Raw genomic sequence first — 18,156 nt, forward strand, 5'->3', positions numbered from 1 at the left:
CCCTCCACTCGATTTTGATCGCCGACAGCCCAGTCACCTCTGCCAACGACTGGACATGAGCAAACGACAAGGACGAGGACGGTTTTATCTAGCATACGTAGGGAAACCGCATTCACCGAGCATCCGTCTTATATACGCTCAAGCAGAATTCAAGGACGGCCCCGTCCGAGGCGGCTCAAGTCAACCAGCGGCCAACAACTATCCTCGGATCTGGAACATCCCACGCATGCTGTCACTGCCTCTCTCTCTATACTCCTGTACATGTCATTCTCCTCTTCCCACGCAAGTCAGCAGTTGGGCTCCCCGCAATTATGTCATGCATCGTGGATGGCCTCGTCTGTCCCTGGCCTCTGGCCAGTCCGAGGGCTTTCCCGGGACCCTCATCTCTTTTTTTTTCTGTGCGTAATTTGCATTCTTCCTGTGTCCCATCTCTGTGTTCAGTGCCCAAGACATTTTCAAAGCCCCCCGGTCTCCACCGCGACCTGCCATTCGACTGTTGCCCGTCCCACCACCCGGACCGCTTGGTCTTTTGCTCGGCCTAGGGTTTTGACTCCCTCTTCCATATCGGTGTATGCTCGTATGAGTGAGCGCTCCGTACCACGCCGCGTGTGAATGGCGTTTGGCAATCATGCCCCCAAGAAAACACACGACACGCCGGCATTGAGCCCCAGCAAGGCCGCCCACCCCCTTGATGCCTAACCTGAGTTGCTGTCTTGGTCGTTTGGCCTTCCGGAGCTAGCCCCGTCCCGAGTAGTACGTCTCCGGCAGGGCTTTTGAAGTTGGATCTTCACAATGTTGCCGATTAACTACAAAACTGTCCCATGCTGCTGCCCTCTGTGTCTTCCCCCCCTCTCAAACCCCCGAAGCCATCCCTTGCCGCTTCTCTATGCTTCACTCGGCGGCCAATTGATGACCCCGTCCACGGCCACGGCCCATTCCTCAAGTCGCCGTTCTCCTCCGTCACCGCCGTTCCCGTTCTCCTCCGGCTCGTCTGGCCGTAAACCGACAGCAACATGAGCGCCGTGTCACGCAAGTCTCGAATGGCCACCAGTGTGGCCAGAGTCATGTACACCAATGCAGTCTATTTCCCTAGCAGCAGAATATACCAAGGTGATTCGCCCGGAATGCTCAATTACGGCTGCATCAACCACGTGTATTATGCTTATGCCAGTGTGACTGCGGACGGCAGTGTGTTTGTGAGTCCTGATGAAATTGCCCGGAAGCCACCATTGCCAAAGTGGCTTTCTTCCCGTGCTCTTGTTTCGGGATAAGTTGAGAAGATTTCACCTGCATATGTTGCACGGCTGGCTGACTTTTGTGACGTGTGGCCCAGCTTGGCGATGAGTGGGCCGATGCAAGAGCGCCAGTGGATGGCGTTCAGGGTGGCTTGGGATCCTTGATGCATCTCAAGCAGAGGCACCCTCACCTGCAGGTCGTCTTATCTATTGGTGGCAGCACTGCGTCCGAGGTATTCCCCGTTGTTGCGTCCAGCACTCTGCTCAGGGACAACTTTGCCAGGTCTTGCCTTGGCCTTGTTGAAGCTTCCGGCCTTGATGGTATTGATAGTGAGTATGAAAAAACATCCGGGGGGGTGATGATACAAGAGGCACAGCCGTCATCATCAGCTCACACGCACACACGCATACGCAAGCCCACAACTAACCGCACATTGGCCGCAATAGTTGCTTGGGAGTTCCCGTCCGAGGCCAAACATGGCCACGACTTCCTGGCCCTATTGGCAGCAGTCCGGATTCACCTTCCTGATGACCGCTTCATCTTAACAGCTGTCCTCCCTGCGGCGAAGGAGGTGCTCGACCTCATCGATCTAAAGACGGCAGCCGAGTACCTTGACTACATCAATCTGGTGGCATATGATTTCTTCGGCACATGGACATCCAAGAGCGGTCACCACGCACAATTATATACCATGAATAAGGACGAGCCGTCGGCATCGTCCGGCGTGGCACATCTGATGGCACAAGGATTCCCTCCAAAGAGCATTCTGCTCGGCATCCCTACGTACGGACGAAGCTTTCTAAAGGCAAACGGACCTGGACAAGATTTCAACGGCGTAGGCGGCCAAGAGGGCACCTTCGAGTACAGCGAGCTGCCACGGAAGGGATGCAAAGAGATTGTGGATAGGCGCTATATTGCGGCCCAATGCGTTGGTGGCGATGGGGGCTTTGTCACCTACGACAACCCCGAGACGGTCAAGGTCAAGGCGGAATTTTGCAAGCAAAAGGGATTAGGGGTCTGTGGAGCTCATCTTCATCCAATCTTTGTGAGACGGCAAAAGGGAGCTTTGCTAACGCTCAAGCCTTTTTAACATTACAGGGGCTCTTTTACTGGAACGGACCGGCGGATTCTCGAGATCAAGCAAGAAGCCTGATCGCGGCGGGTTTCCGCGCTCTGCATACCTCTTGAGGCAGTGCTTCAACTTGATGATTATGACGTCTTTTTTGATTTTTTTCTCAATCTAATGCATATAGATTCTCTTTACGCTTACGCCCACGGACCTTGCGCCCTTCACCTTACCGCCTCTGCTAGACAGAAAGCAAATCGGAGGAGGGGGGGCTTGGCTTGTCCAAGCTGTAGCATGACTCGGACGTCGTCGCAAGAAGAACCAAGGAAGGACGCGTTCCGTCTTTTCTCTTCAACCACTGTTCCATATCGCGGTGAAGGATACAAGTATTCTCTTTTTTCTTTCTTTGGTACAGGCTCTTTCTCTCGGGCGGAGCAAGGAAGAGAAGGTGGGAAAAAATAAAAAGGAAAATAGAAGGAGATGCGCAGATTCCATTGGTGCGCACACTGGAGAGGAAAAAAATCAACATCTTCTGATGATATCCCTTTATAGACTTAAAATAGACGGGGAGCAGGCGTTTCATTCTTTTGTTTTGATTACAGTTTTGGGGCATATTTCAACGATTTCTTACCTTTGTCTCTCACATCGTCCTTCCCCCTCTATCCCCACGCTGGCAGATTGAATTTACCCAATGCTCTCCTCGCAAAGACTCCGCCATTTGACGGCTACAGACGGACCCCATGGCTATTCATAGCGTCGTTATGGCAGCTGCATTGGAAAAAGGCACGCCGGAGCATCGAGGAGGAAATTTTTGTGGCGCGCCGGGCAGAAAAAAACGTCACTCAGCATGTGGTGCGTTTCAAGTCGGCACGCCCAACTGGGGTAGAAGCGTCTGGGTCTGCATCTGGAAATTGGAGCCCCCATCGTGGAGCTTCTTACGGTACAGAAAACCGGGCCCGGGATTCTTGACTGGCTCGTCTTGGGAACTGGACAGCCAGGATCGGTGACGGTTTGGTGAATTAAAGTCGGGACGCACTTGAGCGGAGCGGCTGTCGCCGAGTTCGGGCTCTTGGGCGACATGTTGGCTGTTGGGAATTGGTGGAACTCAGTTAAGGTCGGTGCTATTCACGAGCTTCCACGGTGCTAGATGAAAATCAACCTCAAAGTCGTCGCTCCGTCCCGCCCATTTCGATGCCGCTACCACCGACGAGAGCTGCAGAGTGGTGGGAAGCTGGCCTCTGAGAAGAACCCCCTCCCCACGCCTTGGTCGCAAAAAGTAGCATCCAGACATGATACTAACGCATTTGTCGTTGGTGCTCGCAGCAGTACCTGGCAGCTTTGACAACGACTAATCCCGCGTCATGCAACCAAGAGGACAACAATCAGTCAAGCGGCCATGTGCGAAGTATACTCAAGAGACGACAGACCATGGCGTGCTCCGCATAAGCCCAATGGCTTTAGGACAGGTATTAGCCTCAACGCTAGCAAAATGGATTCACGAGTCGAGTTGCAGCAGCTTCCAATGGCAGCAGAGGTTACGTACGAAGTTTACCGCACGGGGACTTCGTATACGCACAACGGCAGGCCTAGCAAATATGGACCAAAGTTGATTTGGTGCCAGAGTCCGAGTCCTGCCCGACGATGGAGATTTCGCTGGGAGCTGCTGGATGGGGATTGGGAAGAATGATGTGAGCTTTTGGCTGCTGGTTGCTTGGCGTCGCTGGGAATATGCCATATGATGCTTGCATGCATGCGGCTCACGTGGTGATAAGATATGTGGGAATGCCTGGGCCGTGTCCTGCGTCTCGAGTGCGCGTCATCTTGCAGAGCTCCAGTGTTACGGTATGTATGTGTTAGTTCTGTAACGGAGCTGTTCTGTGCTGTGCTGTCAAATCTGGTCCGTTACTGTACATACCTACAGCACACGAGACCTCAGGCCACAGCGAAACAAGCGCCACCTACAGGCTGCATTCACTAACACGGGTGCTGTGCAGGTGCTAAACGAGCAGCTATACGACAGCTATACAGGCGCTACACAGGGCGGTATCCTGCCATGCCAGGTAGCGCCAAGGTACCTGGACGCTTCCGGTAGCCGCGCAGCCTCAAAGCCAAACCAGACAGCAAAACGAAGCCAACCGGCGCAGCGCAGCTCAGCAGGCTGACGGACAGCAAAAACCTCCAGACGGGCTTGAAGATGCCGCGTCTGTCGTCCTCCCTCTGCGTCCCCGTCCAGTCCCATCGCCATGTCCGGCCCAGATCCAGATAGGGACGTGTCTTGCGCGGAGCCGCCCGCTCCGCTAACCGCGATTAACGATCCATCTCCGTCCTTATCAGCATCGCAAGCCCAGCCTCAACGGCCAGAAGCAGCCTTGGCAGCCCGGCCCGCGGAATCCCCCGAGCACGAGCAGCAGCATCACCACATTCACAATCACGGCGTCGACAATAGTAGCGGCCTCATCGATGGCAGCGATGGCAACCACAATCACAATCGCAATGCCGACAACGTCGACGGCGCTCATGACGTCGATGCTGCTGCTCATGATGCCGCCCACGACGCCGATGCCGACCTCCCGCCCTTCGAGCCCATCTTCACCCTCCTGACCAACAACACCACAAACACCACCGTCCACCCTCGCGTCCACTACCTCTTCAGCGACGACGACGCTTCTGCCATCCTCACCGCCCCGCAAACCGACCCTTTGCACCGCGCCCTCGTCGTCGACCTCGCCCCCCCTGCGGTCCCCAACGGCAAATGGACCGTCTCCTGGACTTCCAGCCTCACCCCCGACTTCGCCATCACAGCCTCGCAGCTCTCCCTCCAGCAGCACGGCAATGAAACCGAGGCTGGGTCAAAGTCGGTCGTGCTTCGCGTCGAAGGCGTAGAGCGCGAAGCTGTTGCCTCGAGGCCCAACAGCCTCCCTAGTTCGGGCAGCGGTGTTGTCGGCCGGGAAAACGTCGACCAGCTTACCGAGGAGTTTAAGCGCCGCATGGGCGTTCTCAAGAAGGTCGTTGACGAGGGCGAGAGGAGGAGAGAGGTGATGAGCAGGCTGAATGAAGGGAGGGTACAGCAGCATCCTGACCAAGGCGAGGGTGTGGCAGCATTGCATGACGATGCCGGTGAGAGGAGTGTGCCAGAAGGACAGGATGGATGAAGGAGTTATGAGGACCCATGATTAATTCCCTTTGGACTAAACGACGCGTGGATATTCATCTGATGGCCAACCAGCCCCGACTCTTGCTCCCTCTCTGCCTCATCACTACTTCTCGACGCAACTACTTGCAAACGACCGCATCGACGACAATGTCACTCAACCTTACACTATTCAGACTTTCTTCACAATACCAGCACTCTCAAGACATACTTGAAAAGCATCGCTTGGCGTACAGTCGCCTACAATCGGGCTTAGATTTTGGCTCTTTTTTTTCTATTTCTTCTATTTACCCCGGAGTTTTGCTTCTTTCTTCACTTCTCTCTTCTCCTTCTTGAGCTGAATGACATCGTCTCAGCTCGTAGTGGTTTTGTTGAGCAGTTGATTTACATATCGGATAATAATACTACCTAGGATCAATATACTGCTACTATCGAGTTCTACCATATCATGTGTCTTATTAGTGATTGTTTTCACATTGGACCAAATCATCAAGTTCTGGCCATATACCATATGTTATCACTGATTGTTTTCACCTAAATCCATGCATTCCATCATCCAAGTCGATACATGTTATCAAAAGAAATGTGCGCGCAAGAATGAGAATATTTTGATTAAAATTTGATTAAAAGAAAAAACTCTCTGCTGAGCGCCTCAAATGCTAAACTCCAAAAAAAGCTAAATCTGCCTAATAAAAAAGAGAAAACAGCAGCAGACGAAAACAATCGCATAGGGCATCTAAAACACAATCAATCAATCCAATCGGCCATCTCCCGTTCTTCGACGACATAAGAAAAACAAAAAACCAAAAAGGCTCATTCCCTTTTTTCAAAACAGCCATCGGAATGTTGTAGCCTTTTGCGTGGTGCCCGAGATCCAAAGGCGTAAACAAAAGAAATATAGGCATATGTCCTTGCCACATGTCGATAGCTACTTTTTATACAATGTCTTTCAATGAAAAATTGGAGTCAAAACGTGTGCACGCGTTCCCTTTTATACCTCCTTCTCTCTTTTCCCTTTTCTTCGATTTCACTTCGTTGCTCTTGTTCATTTCAGTGGGGGTGCGACGGGCATGTGAGGCCTTCCGTGGGCTATGCGGCCAAGTCTCAGGGCCAGAGCATCGTCCACGGCGGGGATACGGGCGCCGAGACGAACAGCTGGCATTGCCACTCCCTCGAGCAGAGATCGCTTCTTGTTGTTGTTGTTTCCTCGGATGACAAAGACGTAGATGAGGACGATGATGACGACAATGGCAATAATGGCAACTATACAGGTTAGCTCTGAATTCCAGCACCAACGGCAGAATCGAGATCAACATACCAACAATACCGAGGCAAATCCACTTCTTCTTCCTGGTAGCCCTGGCAGTTGTGACAGCCACGGCAATCTCCTCATTGCCCTTGTCGAGGTTCTCGACAACCTCCTCACCCTTCTGCTCAATCTGCACAATGGTGGCATCCTGCTGGACGACCAGGGTATCAAGATCCTGCATGAGCTGGAACAGCTCCGTCATCTGCTGCTCAATCTTGAGCAGCTCCTTGTGGCGGTCCTGAACAGCGCTGAGTGCCGCACGAGCCTTGCCCTGTCTGTCGCTCTGCATCATGGCTTGGCTGAAGATTTGGCCACTGCCAGCATCGTTGACAGCGGCCTGGACCTCCTCCTCTGTAGCGTCGGGGCGGACAATGCGATATTGGCGGCTCATCTGTTGCTTGACGGCAGCCTGGAATTCCGACTCGACACCCTGGTACTTGGTGATGACGTCCTTGAGCCGTCGATCGACTCGGCTCACATGCTCTCTGTTCGCAGCACTTTGACCTTCAGGCTTGGACTTGACTTGGCGCACACGTTCGACAAGGGCACGATAGTGAGTCGTGGTCTCGGTGGTGAGGGCATCCAATTGGCGGTTAGAATTGCTGGTCGAGGAGGTGTCGGTGTCATTGAGGACTCGGGTTTGCATCTGCTTGATCTGTTCTAGGCTGGCTTCGACTTGGCCGATTTCGTTGCCGATGTCACGGCACTCGTTGCGGATCGCGTTGGGGTCTTCGCGGGCCATGCCGCCGGCGTTTTGCGTCAGAGGAGCCATCTCGACAGCTGTGGCTGCCAGTTGACTGTAAGCTTCTGAATTGTCCATGGTGGAACGATGTATACGAGTATACGGTGTCTCATACCTCCAGTCTGGTCGTAACCACGGCCACCAGCGCCATAGGGGGTATTATTATAGCCGGGAGGGGGAGTGTCATAGCCGCCCTGGTCATAGCCACCGCCGCTGTAGTTGTTGTCGTCCCGTTGGTCGTACGGGTTTTGCTTCCCGCCGTATCTGTTGAGAGACTGCTGTTAGTGACTGGAATGCGGATGTGGATTTGAGGGGCATTGCAGGCATATTGCATCCAGCAAGCATCGATGCTACTGACCCGTACTGTTGTGCCATTGTTGTTAGCGAGCTATTCGAGGTATCATAAAAGGATATGGATATGGATATGGATATGGATATGGATATGCATGTGAATCTAGAGGGGAGAAGCAGGAAGAGGAGAGGAATTGGATGCGAGAGCAGATGGTTTTCTTGTCGTCTGCTCGGACGCTCGTGTTGAAACGGCAGCCGTAGGAGAGTCGGGGTGAAACACTCACACTCATTGTGGATGTGGGCTAGGAGGATTTCAGGGATCTTCTCAGTTGGTCTGGGGCGAAACGCTGTAAGCGGCAGAGGTCGAGCGAGTGACGATGGAGGATTCTATGCTTTTGGATGGAAAAGGAGACGAGACGAGCAGCTGGCAAGCAAACAAACGGCTGCTGTGTTGGACAAACAAAAGACCAAAATGCGTATGTAAACTGCAGAAAACAAGGTCGACAGAAGGTTGGAAGAGAGTAAAATGGCCCAGGAGCAGGAGGCCCAAGCCCGGGTTTCCAGACAAGGATTATAGCGGACGGCGAGAAGGGGGCAGCTGCAGTGTAGCGGGGCCTGGACCAGGTCGGGGCGGCCCTACGAGACTTGGTGTCGGGCGGCGGTACCGGTACGAGGACTCCTAGCGGTGCGGGCGGTGCGACAGCCGGTATCTGTACAAGGCGAGGGCACCGTGGCGCCTGGTGTAATAAAAACAAAGGCACTGCAATAATAACTATCACGAGCGTAATCTTGCACCGGTCGCTTAGTATAAGGAGATCGACGGCCAAACGAAATCAATCACTTTCACTTTCACTTTCACTGTCCAATGACCCGGGGCCGGCGCTTCGTATAAGTACTGCAGATACTAACTAATCGATTGGTAAGGAGAAACCAAAACGATGAGCCTCATCGAAAACGACAACCCCGGGGCAAGGCTTTTTTCACCCACTTCCTTCGTCCTCAAACCATCAACCTCGTCGCATCGCCAGTGTCAGATGGCCTCGACAACCAGCGGCCGTGATTGGACCAGCAGCTGCAGCACAGCACAGGCTAGTGGATTCAAGGCCGGTGGCGCGCATTGATTTGCCCTGGCTGAATGGGCCGGGTTGGAGAGTGTGGCATCGGGACCCTTGCCAGGATTTTGATGAGTCGCAGAGATTGCACTACGGGGGGTATCAGCTTGTTAGCGAATAGGAAAGGGACTAGTACGAGTATTAGCACCCTTGCCTGGCTGGGGTCTCTTTGTTTCTTATTTTCCTATTTTACGGTATTCTCTCTTCTTATTTGCGAACAAAATTGCCTGCGCTTGTTTGAGCTCGATTCGACTGGAATGGAGTCTGTCTGTGTACACGACGATCACACAATTACCTCTGCTGGGGGGGATCCGCGTGCAAAAGAAAAGATGACTGATTGGAAGCTGACACTGGCAAATGCGCCACCAGCAACACGTAGCTCTGCTTTCGTACTCCATTCTCTGCACTTCGTAAACGGGATCCGGATGCCGTCAGCATGGCCACCGGCTGCTAAAAAAAGAACGAACGTCGTTGGGCGACAAATTCTCAACACTGCCTCCACGCTTCAGTGGCCCAACGACAGATCGGGATTAACGCTGCCAGATGGCGGAAGCAGGATCCGTTCTGGATGAACTGGTGATGCACAGCGATTCCTTCATCAAGAGAATTAGAGAACTAGAGGAAGGATTTTTCATTTATGAATGTTCAAATAGCCGCAATTGCCTGCCTCCATTTACCCCAACCTGGGGACAAACGACAGATATCGCGTAGAACAGGCGAGATCACAGGATTTTGAATAGCGTGCGCACACGGCATCGAATCCCAGCCAGTATTGGCATTAGCTTAAGCTTCTACCACAAGTAAGTAATAAGCGGCGTTGACAAAGCAGCTTTCAAAAATGGAAATCTATTATTAAAAACCCTAGGTGAAATCCTAGATAATGCTATTGCCTTTGTAATTCTCTCTGCGCAATATACTTAAAATTCTTCGTCGATTATTCCATCTCTTGCAAACCCTGCCTTCACAAAACTGCATAAGCAGAAACATAGCTGACGCTCGAGTCATCCGGCCATATAACTTCACTGCTACGGTCATATTTCACAACTTTGAAGCGGCTCTTGTTTTCGTCGTCGAGCTCTTTGGCGTAGAGCTCGAGGGCAGCCATCGCAACACCAATTGGATGTCTCCCACATACTGTATTTCCGGTATGTCTCAGGTTATCGACAAAGGCGTCATGACTGCCGCTCTTGACGGCATCCATAGCCGCTTCATCGAGCAGACGAATGGTTTCGTAAATGGGCGGTCCTGATGGCTTTGGGCTGCGGTCATGGAGAGAGGACAGTCTGCCGATGTCGCCATCAGGAGTGTACACAGCATAGTCAAATCGTGTTCCCCAGTGGCAAAAGTCTGAGCTGATGATGAAGGCATTTTCTTCATCCTTGAGATAGGATAGAAGCAGCCGGCCAGTATGCTTCTCATCTTCTCTGCTAGTACTTCCAACAATGATGGGAACCACCGTCGGGAATTCTTCTGGCGACTTGAAGGTTTGTTGACATCGTTTGTAAAGATACGGCAAGTGCATTTCTAGAGAATGCTCCGCGACGTCGTTCCTAGGCGGTGCATTTTTCATCCCTCCAGCTTCCTTTACACGCTCAATGGTGTCCCTGTCCACATTAAAGTCACCGAGGGGCGTGGAATATCGTGAAAATGTTGTGACAGCACAGCCTGAGAAGCCGTAAGTATGAGACGGCCCCAGGATAAATACCCGCTTCGCCTTGCTGAGATCCAAACAGCTATAAGCCCAAGCGGCATTTGGTCCCGAGTAGGCATATCCGGCGTGTCTTCATATGCATGTGAGTTAGAGCTTGAAGATTTCGGTTCTCTCAGGTGTCTTACGGCGCAATAATGATTCGGGCCCCTGGTATTGGCAGCGAATAGCCATCGACATTCTCTGGAACCTTTGCAAGATACTCATCGAGTTCTCCAGCCAAGATTTCTGGGTCGCTCTCATACCATGAGCCGGCCTTCGATGCTGGTCTGATATTCATGATTTCCAATTCTCAGTTCAGATTATTTGATTATATGAACTGATTTTGACAAGAGGAAGAAATTCAATAACTTTGAACGGCCGTGTGTATAAGGAAGAGCGACAGCACATCTAAAGTATATTTCGACGGGCAAGTAGATGGATGGATTCAGGCCCCGCATGAGGGGGCGGGGTTCAGCTTCCTAGCCTCCAGCTCCTCTCGTCATCGGCGGTGCACCTCAGCATTTCCCTAGACGTCGTTCCATGTGAAAGTAAGACGGGTAATACCGCTTCACAATTGTGGTCAAACCTCAAAAAATTAGATGTAGATGCAAGCTTACCTCTATCTAGTACTCCCATTATAATATCTCCCCGTCTACGACAAGGCACTGACTAACAGGAATGATCGAGCCTATCGTCCTCACTTGTATTTTTGAATACATGTAGTATCCATCCATCTTCCTAATCCACCCAAGCTCCAGGCATCCGAACCATGTTCCTCTCTATGCTCATCCAAAACTCGTATGCCATATACTCAAACTCGGGTGCCCATATAATCTCCCAGTCGTCTGGCTTTGGCCCAATCTTGAGATCGATAAGCCGAAGCGGAATCCAATGCGTGTCACTCCAGCACATATCATCAGACATGCGACATATCTTTTTCACTGGCTCCACCCCATTCATAGGCCGTCGTATAATACATCTTGAGCGCTCAATGGCGTGAGCGTCAAAAGCCCCTCTGATACCATCATCCCCACCAACAAGAAGTTCCATCTCCCTCTTCCCGTATTCCATCAAATCAACGCCTGCTTCTTTTAATAAGGACAACCATTTTCGAATGCAGCCCTGGAGTATAGTATCCCAGTGATAGAGCGAAATCTCTGGGCAAAGATAGCAGAGAGTCGCCCCTATGACTGATATGAATGGTGTTCCTCTCCAGGTAGTCACCTGGTAACCGTCCCACGGGACAACCTCCTCGATACTGTGTAGGTCTTTTTCGTTCGCCATGGAAGCAATGTTCATTACAAACGAACCCCAAAGTGAGCCATATGCCCGAAACCAGGCGAAAGGTTTCTCATAAGGAGAGAGCACCTCGGGGTATCTGCAGCCAAACGTGATGGCTGCAGAGTGCATGAGCGACGATTTCTCACGGGTCGATTGCCTAACATCGGCTTGCTTGATTATTCCATCTTCTGAAATAAAATTTGCAAGAGTCTTTGGAGATTGGACGATGAAAGCCCCGAGTCGCACAGCCTCTAAACGGTCTCGCAATAAGCGAAAATAATAGCTAGGCATGAAAAGCTCCTGGAAAATCTTCACATTGAGATCGTTAGTGGAATATTCCCTTACAAAATCCAGCAGTCTCTCCGCCGGCAAGGCATCTGGTTCTTGAAGATACAAAGAAAATAGCTTTGCGATTTTCCTTGGAATAGTGTCCATTAATATCTTGTTTTTCGCTGTCGTGTCAGAAACGACTGAACTAGCAATGCTCGCTAGAGGCGTCGAGCTGTCCTAAAATTAGCATTCATGTTCTGTGCGCTCAATGACGCTATGGAGACAAACCTGGGCTTATCTCCTTCATCCAGCTGAGTCCGGAGACCAAGATTAAGCAGTAGCTGGCATATCTCGTATTGGTGGCAAGATGCAGCTTCCTATGAAGGAGAATGAAACATTAACATCAGCCATCTTTCATGCCGTTCTTCAAATTGTGTTAGACAAACATGTAATAGTGAATCGTTGTATATACTTCTATCGAAAGGCGATGCTTTCTTGGTACTGAAGAGCTCTTGCACTCCCACTAGATCCCCGGCCTGGATTCTCATGATAATCTCCGAATCCTGTGGAACAATATTGTATACTCGGTAGCTATATGTCCAGCCTGCAATAGATGGTCGAGACATAAGTTCGTAAATTGACCTTGACAGCCAACTCGGTAACTGCACCTGTGCTTGCCAGGCACCAGTATGCGTGTAAGTCAATGCAAACCGTGCATCTTTTGACAGTGAAAATGCAAATGAACCTGAGGACTTTTTGGATACCGTAGTCGCACTCCTGTGAACTATGAGCGAGTCATCATCATTGAATTGATTTTGAGGCATTTTGGTTTGTGATTGTTGTGGAAGAAGTTGTTGGACCTGTGCATGATTCTGTGGCTGGAATCTTGCTGAGGTGGTCTGAGAGCTAAGTTTCCGAAGCATTGCCCTAGCGATTCAATGTTAAAAGAGTATTTATACAAGTTATATAATTATAAAACTAAAGCTCACATTTGATATGCTTGTATTGCTAGTTGTAAAAAGTTCATGCATCGAGATAGACTCTGCTCAAGCCTCTCCAAGACAGCCTTATTGAGCAAAATCTTGACTGCCGCATATTTGCGCTTCATCCTCTTATTTGCTTGCAGCTGTGTTCTCATATCCGCAACTAGAACTCCCAAGGAATCATGAGCCTTTTTGGATAGTTCAAGGCAATTCTTGAAGGATGCCGAGGCACCATCTTCGTTGAACTGGTCTTCAATATCTGAGAAAATGGACTCAAGGGCCTTTAGCTGGTCTACAAGCCCCATAATCCCGTCCGGGACATTCTTCACTTCCTGCCATAGCTTGTGAGTCTGGTAAATGAGAGTCGCCACGCGTGGCACGGTTTGTATCACATCAAAGTTTGTGGTGGCCATGTCCCTTTGCTACACAGGCGCAGCGAGCAATAGGGCCGTAGATGATACATAGAAGGAATGAAATAGTTACAATAAAAACATGCGACAACAGTCAGAAGGGAAAACACCTCAAACGTAACGGCCAGAAGAGTAAAAAGGGATTTCTGTCCTGAGGAAACTTCCTTGGTAGAGGAGGGCACTGCCTCTTTCCAGCCGGAGGCAGCAGTACAGAAGTCCATGTTGCCAGCACTTCTTACATGGGGTTGAAGAAGTGGGCATCGGAAAGTATTGGCTCAGCATAGGTGAAATGCTACGCTGTTGGACTTTTGTCCCTAATGGCGGTTGCATGGAGCACTCAAACAGAATGGGCGGCTCGGCGCATGTCCTATTCGTTCCTTTGCACGGGCAGGGGTTTGGGCGGTAAAAATGGATGAAGCCGGCTGGCGGATTTCGGTGGCCTACAAGTTGGACGTCCAACAACATATTTTGCAAAGCAAGGCTTTGTGTTCCGCAAGTATTTTTGCCTGTCTCTTTACGGGGAGATGCATCGGCTTTAATGCAACCGACCGTTGACTCAGAAACTACGTCTTTCGGTGGAGAGCGATGCGTATTGCCGTTGAAAACTGGCAGGATGCTGTTCTGCATGGCATGTCTTATGTAACATGCAAGTGTTGTCTCAATTCATCTCATCCTCCGCAAGCACAAGAAAGCGCTCCGGGAATGAGATGTGTAGCACAGGGTGTTATATTTGGGATTGGTTGCTATGTTAATTGGTAATCAACTGTATTGAGAAAATACAGGATTCGATACTTTACATTGCTTGCTTTCTGAGACTCATCTCGCTCCACTGTGCAATTTCTTCTGACATAGCACAGCATTTCAGCTCTCACCGATCGCCAAGTTACATGGCAGGAGCTGTGGTTTCATTTGTTAATACTGGCCTCGATCTAGAAGCGCGCATCATAATGAGGGGATAGTGGACGCTAGGGTGGTGTTGTGCGACTGTGTGTGACTACAACGCCTACATGAGGCTTTACGCAGCTACCCTGTGATACCCATCCAATCTGCCATATGAGTAAGATGGCTATTATTTACCTACTGTGGTTTACCTAGGTCCTGAGTACACCTGCGAAGAATTTGCGTCGTTTAGGTGTAGAGGTAACTACAACCTACATAGTAGAGGAAGACCTGGTGCCTAGATTCAGGTCGTTTGGCTCTGTGAAGCAAACACTCGACCAAGGCGACTTATACGAGTACGAGTTGTTGTACTTCACATCAATACAACCACCATAGGTATCCCAAATGCCAGATATTGCTGTTTTGAAGAGTGTAGCACCCAGCTCAGCTAGTATTGGGAAATAGCTGCAGTAACATTGCATTAGGGTGGCATTTAATCCAGATCAGCTCCCCCTATTTGATGTGGATGTTGACGTCGCATCTTGCCACGGCGATAATGTCGTGTTCAGGTGACGGGAGAGCCACAGCCGAGCCGATGGACACCGAGCTGCGATATGGCCGCCAAGGAGCCTCTGACAGGGCCCTGCTTTAGTTGGTCTGGCCATCTGCACGGTGCCTAAGGTACTAAGGTAGCAGCAATATGAGGCTGCGGGAGATGATGTCAAGTAGTATCATGACGCAGGAACACATGTAATCACTGTGAAATTGCCCAGAAACTGTATCTGCTTTAGTACAGTATGTAGCTCAATTCCTCAATTACTGACGATATTGTATTATCTTGATAGGAAACAGTGCATGGACCCCTTTTATAAAGCAACAATACCAAAATGTCTTCCACAATGGCGTGGTGGCGCCATGTTTGGACAGTATAATTTGCGGGCGGCTTACAGTACTATGGCGGATATACTGTACGAATCCTCCGACTTGCTGCAATGCTCGCTCACACTTCGTACATACGAGTGGCTTTTCGAGATGTATGACTAAGGTTGCCAACTCTCTGACTAGATACTGGTATTTATTAACCAAGGCACTGCTGCTACCTTAAGTAATAGCGCTGTCATCCATCCATCCATTCTTTGCCTCCCGCAATCCGGCTCTATAACCCAGGTGGCGATCCGTGATGCCGGATTCCTGATTCTTCCATCTGGGTTTACTTGTACAAACTCTCAACCGGCAACACAATTCACTCCAGCCGATGCTTTTTCTCTATTCACTCATCCGCCTGAATACGAAAAAATTTAACCCACTAGCCTGCACCGGCTGATGCTGATGCTTTTTTAGCTGCAGTCAAGGCCTTCACTTAAACTCCCAGCGTTCCAGGGCGCCATTCACCACTGCAGTGGTCTGACGCTACGACCCCACCTGCGGCCAACAGCATTTCAACTCCCAACTTGCAGCAATTAAAGAACTTTCTTTGACTACACAACACCCGCTCTTAAATAGAGGAAACCCCGTCGCAAAATTTTCTCGTCGCCTCAACCATCTCTCGCGACTCTTCTTTCTCTTCTTCTCCTCGTCCTCTTCTTTGATCATCCCGTTTCGCCTCCTGCAGCTTTTCCACGACTACGCGCGCCAGCCCTGGCGCTGCATTCCTGCTCGCGATGGCGAAATCCTCTCGGTTTGCGTGGTCCAAGAGCACCCGCATCAAAGTCATGATTGCCATCGACACGGCCTTCTTCCTTCTTGAGCTGATATGCGGATTTCTGGCGCATTCGCTGGCACTGACGGCCGATGCCTTCCACATGGTGCGATGCGCGATGCTTCCTCCTTTCACAGGGAGACAACTAACTCTCTATAGTTAAACGACATCATCTCGCTAGCCATCGGTCTGTGGGCCGTGATGGCGTCGCAAAAGGCCACTACAGACGAGTTCACCTTTGGCGTAAGTTGGCCTCTTGACCTTGACGCAAAGCAGACGTGAACGTAGCTAACATTCGTTATTCGCAGTGGGTACGAGCCGAGATTCTAGGCGCCTTCTTCAATGCAGTCTTCTTAATCGCGCTTTGCGTCTCCATCATCCTCGAAGCCCTGACTCGCTTCGTTGAGCCGCCCGAGATCAACAACCCGAAACTCATTCTGATCGTTGGCTGTGCCGGTCTATTCTCCAACTTGCTGGGCTTTGTGGTTTTGGGAGGTCACGGACACGACCACGGACACGACCACGACCATGATCATGGCGACGGCCACGAACATGAACATGCACATGAACACGACCACGCTCACTCGCACGGCGACCCCTGTGATCTTGAGGAGGGGCAGTATGATGGTGCCTCTATCGCTGATGAGCAAGGGGCTGTTGGCGATGTCCTCCCTGAAGTAATTGTCAGAAGAGCTGTCGAGACGGGACGCCGAGCTAGCACAGAGAGCCCCGAGACTGCGAGACGCATTCACTTTGGCGACGATTCTACAAGTCGAGATGAGTCCAACACCAGGGCAAGCCGAGCATCTACCCAATCCAGGGGCCGAGAGCACCAACGCCAGCCCAACAAAGGCCATGCCCGCTTCGCTAGCATCGAGGACATGAGCATTCACCCGGCCAGTTTTCGACAGGAGATTCTAGCTGCTAGTAGAGCTGCATCATCCACCGTCTGTGCGACTAGTCAAAATGACTCTGGAGAGGAGACTCCCTTTACCGACTCGGAGAATGACGTTAATGAGGCATCACCACTTCTCCAGGACTCAAAGGGATCTCATCTCTCCTACTCCCACAGCTCTTCCTCTAAGAAACCGAGAACTCGACGAGATTCTGGTGTGCACAATGGCCATAACCACACGCTTCCACAAAAGCCAGGCACCAAGGTCAGCGGTCACAACCATGCCGATATGGGTATGCATGCCATGATGCTCCATGTCATTGGCGATGCTTTGGGAAATGTCGGTGTCATCATCACAGCTCTCATCATCTGGCTCACCGACTGGCCCGGCAAGCTCTACGCTGATCCGGCCGTCTCTCTCGTCATTACTGCCATTATTCTCAAGACATCTATCCCCTTGACTCTGGCTACTTCTCGTGTCTTGCTACAGGCGACTCCTGAGAACATCAGCATTTCAAAAATCCGAGATGATATCGAAAGCCTCAGGGGAGTCGTCAGCTGCCACCACATCCACGTATGGCAGCTTTCTGATACCAAGATTGTTGCCAGCTTGCATCTCCAAGTGTCCTCCGAACTCGACACGCACAACGGCGAGAAGTACATGCAGCTAGCCAGGCAGGCCAGAAAATGCCTGCACGGCCACGGCATTCACAGCGCCACGATCCAACCCGAGTTCTGTCTTGATAATAGCCACCAGCACGACGGTGACGCAACGGCGCTCACTCATGACGGAACATCCGAAGAGCCCGCTCGTCTCTGCCTCCTTGACTGCGTCGATGATTGTCGGGCAGAGGGATGCTGTGTGGTTGAAACTTCCTCGGCGTGTTCAACTCGACGAGCTAGCGAATCGTCGCATAGCGCGCACAGCGAAGGCCACAGTCACGGCGATGGCCACAATCACCAGCATTAGCCCTGCTAGCTTCTTGGGTTCGGTTTCACTCGTATAATGCTTGTGTTGGATACCTGATAAAGGTGGCTAGACGCGGGCCACTTACACAACCTTTACCACATTTCCTACATTTAGGTCGGAAGCCCATGGCTACTCTGATTGGGCTCACCATTTTCACTTTAATCATTGTTTT

At 51.0% G+C, this 18,156-nt stretch overlaps 6 protein-coding genes across 6 annotated transcripts; 3 read left to right on the forward strand and 3 right to left on the reverse strand.

The window, feature by feature from the left end:
• Window positions 1-1,013: 1,013 nt before the first annotated feature.
• On the forward strand, window positions 1,014-2,424 carry T069G_03315 (glycosyl hydrolases family 18 domain-containing protein; the record flags this gene model as incomplete). The annotated part of the gene is made up of 4 exons (XM_056170525.1): window positions 1,014-1,196; window positions 1,334-1,565; window positions 1,683-2,251; window positions 2,335-2,424. The coding sequence occupies 4 exons, from the start codon at window positions 1,014-1,016 to the stop codon at window positions 2,422-2,424; spliced, it is 1,074 nt and encodes a 357-aa protein (XP_056031417.1).
• A 2,121-nt stretch (window positions 2,425-4,545) lies between these two features.
• T069G_03316 (uncharacterized protein) lies at window positions 4,546-5,454 on the forward strand (the record flags this gene model as incomplete). Its single annotated transcript, XM_056170526.1, has 1 exon — window positions 4,546-5,454. The coding sequence occupies one exon, from the start codon at window positions 4,546-4,548 to the stop codon at window positions 5,452-5,454; it is 909 nt and encodes a 302-aa protein (XP_056031418.1).
• A 1,044-nt stretch (window positions 5,455-6,498) lies between these two features.
• On the reverse strand, window positions 6,499-7,879 carry T069G_03317 (syntaxin domain-containing protein; the record flags this gene model as incomplete). Its single annotated transcript, XM_056170527.1, has 4 exons — window positions 6,499-6,716; window positions 6,772-7,548; window positions 7,620-7,768; window positions 7,863-7,879. The coding sequence occupies 4 exons, from the start codon at window positions 7,877-7,879 to the stop codon at window positions 6,499-6,501; spliced, it is 1,161 nt and encodes a 386-aa protein (XP_056031419.1).
• A 1,989-nt stretch (window positions 7,880-9,868) lies between these two features.
• Window positions 9,869-10,895, reverse strand: T069G_03318 (memo-like protein domain-containing protein; the record flags this gene model as incomplete). The annotated part of the gene is made up of 3 exons (XM_056170528.1): window positions 9,869-10,166; window positions 10,218-10,688; window positions 10,744-10,895. 3 exons carry the CDS (start codon window positions 10,893-10,895, stop codon window positions 9,869-9,871), a joined length of 921 nt encoding a protein of 306 aa, XP_056031420.1.
• A 440-nt stretch (window positions 10,896-11,335) lies between these two features.
• T069G_03319 (uncharacterized protein) lies at window positions 11,336-13,544 on the reverse strand (the record flags this gene model as incomplete). Its single annotated transcript, XM_056170529.1, has 4 exons — window positions 11,336-12,380; window positions 12,437-12,525; window positions 12,595-13,075; window positions 13,138-13,544. 4 exons carry the CDS (start codon window positions 13,542-13,544, stop codon window positions 11,336-11,338), a joined length of 2,022 nt encoding a protein of 673 aa, XP_056031421.1.
• A 2,537-nt stretch (window positions 13,545-16,081) lies between these two features.
• Window positions 16,082-17,984, forward strand: T069G_03320 (cation efflux family domain-containing protein; the record flags this gene model as incomplete). Its single annotated transcript, XM_056170530.1, has 4 exons — window positions 16,082-16,225; window positions 16,279-16,362; window positions 16,428-17,435; window positions 17,505-17,984. 4 exons carry the CDS (start codon window positions 16,082-16,084, stop codon window positions 17,982-17,984), a joined length of 1,716 nt encoding a protein of 571 aa, XP_056031422.1.
• Window positions 17,985-18,156: the final 172 nt, after the last annotated feature.

The sequence above is a fragment of the Trichoderma breve genome, chromosome 2 (assembly GCF_028502605.1).
Source record: "Trichoderma breve strain T069 chromosome 2, whole genome shotgun sequence".
Lineage (NCBI taxonomy): Eukaryota > Fungi > Ascomycota > Sordariomycetes > Hypocreales > Hypocreaceae > Trichoderma > Trichoderma breve.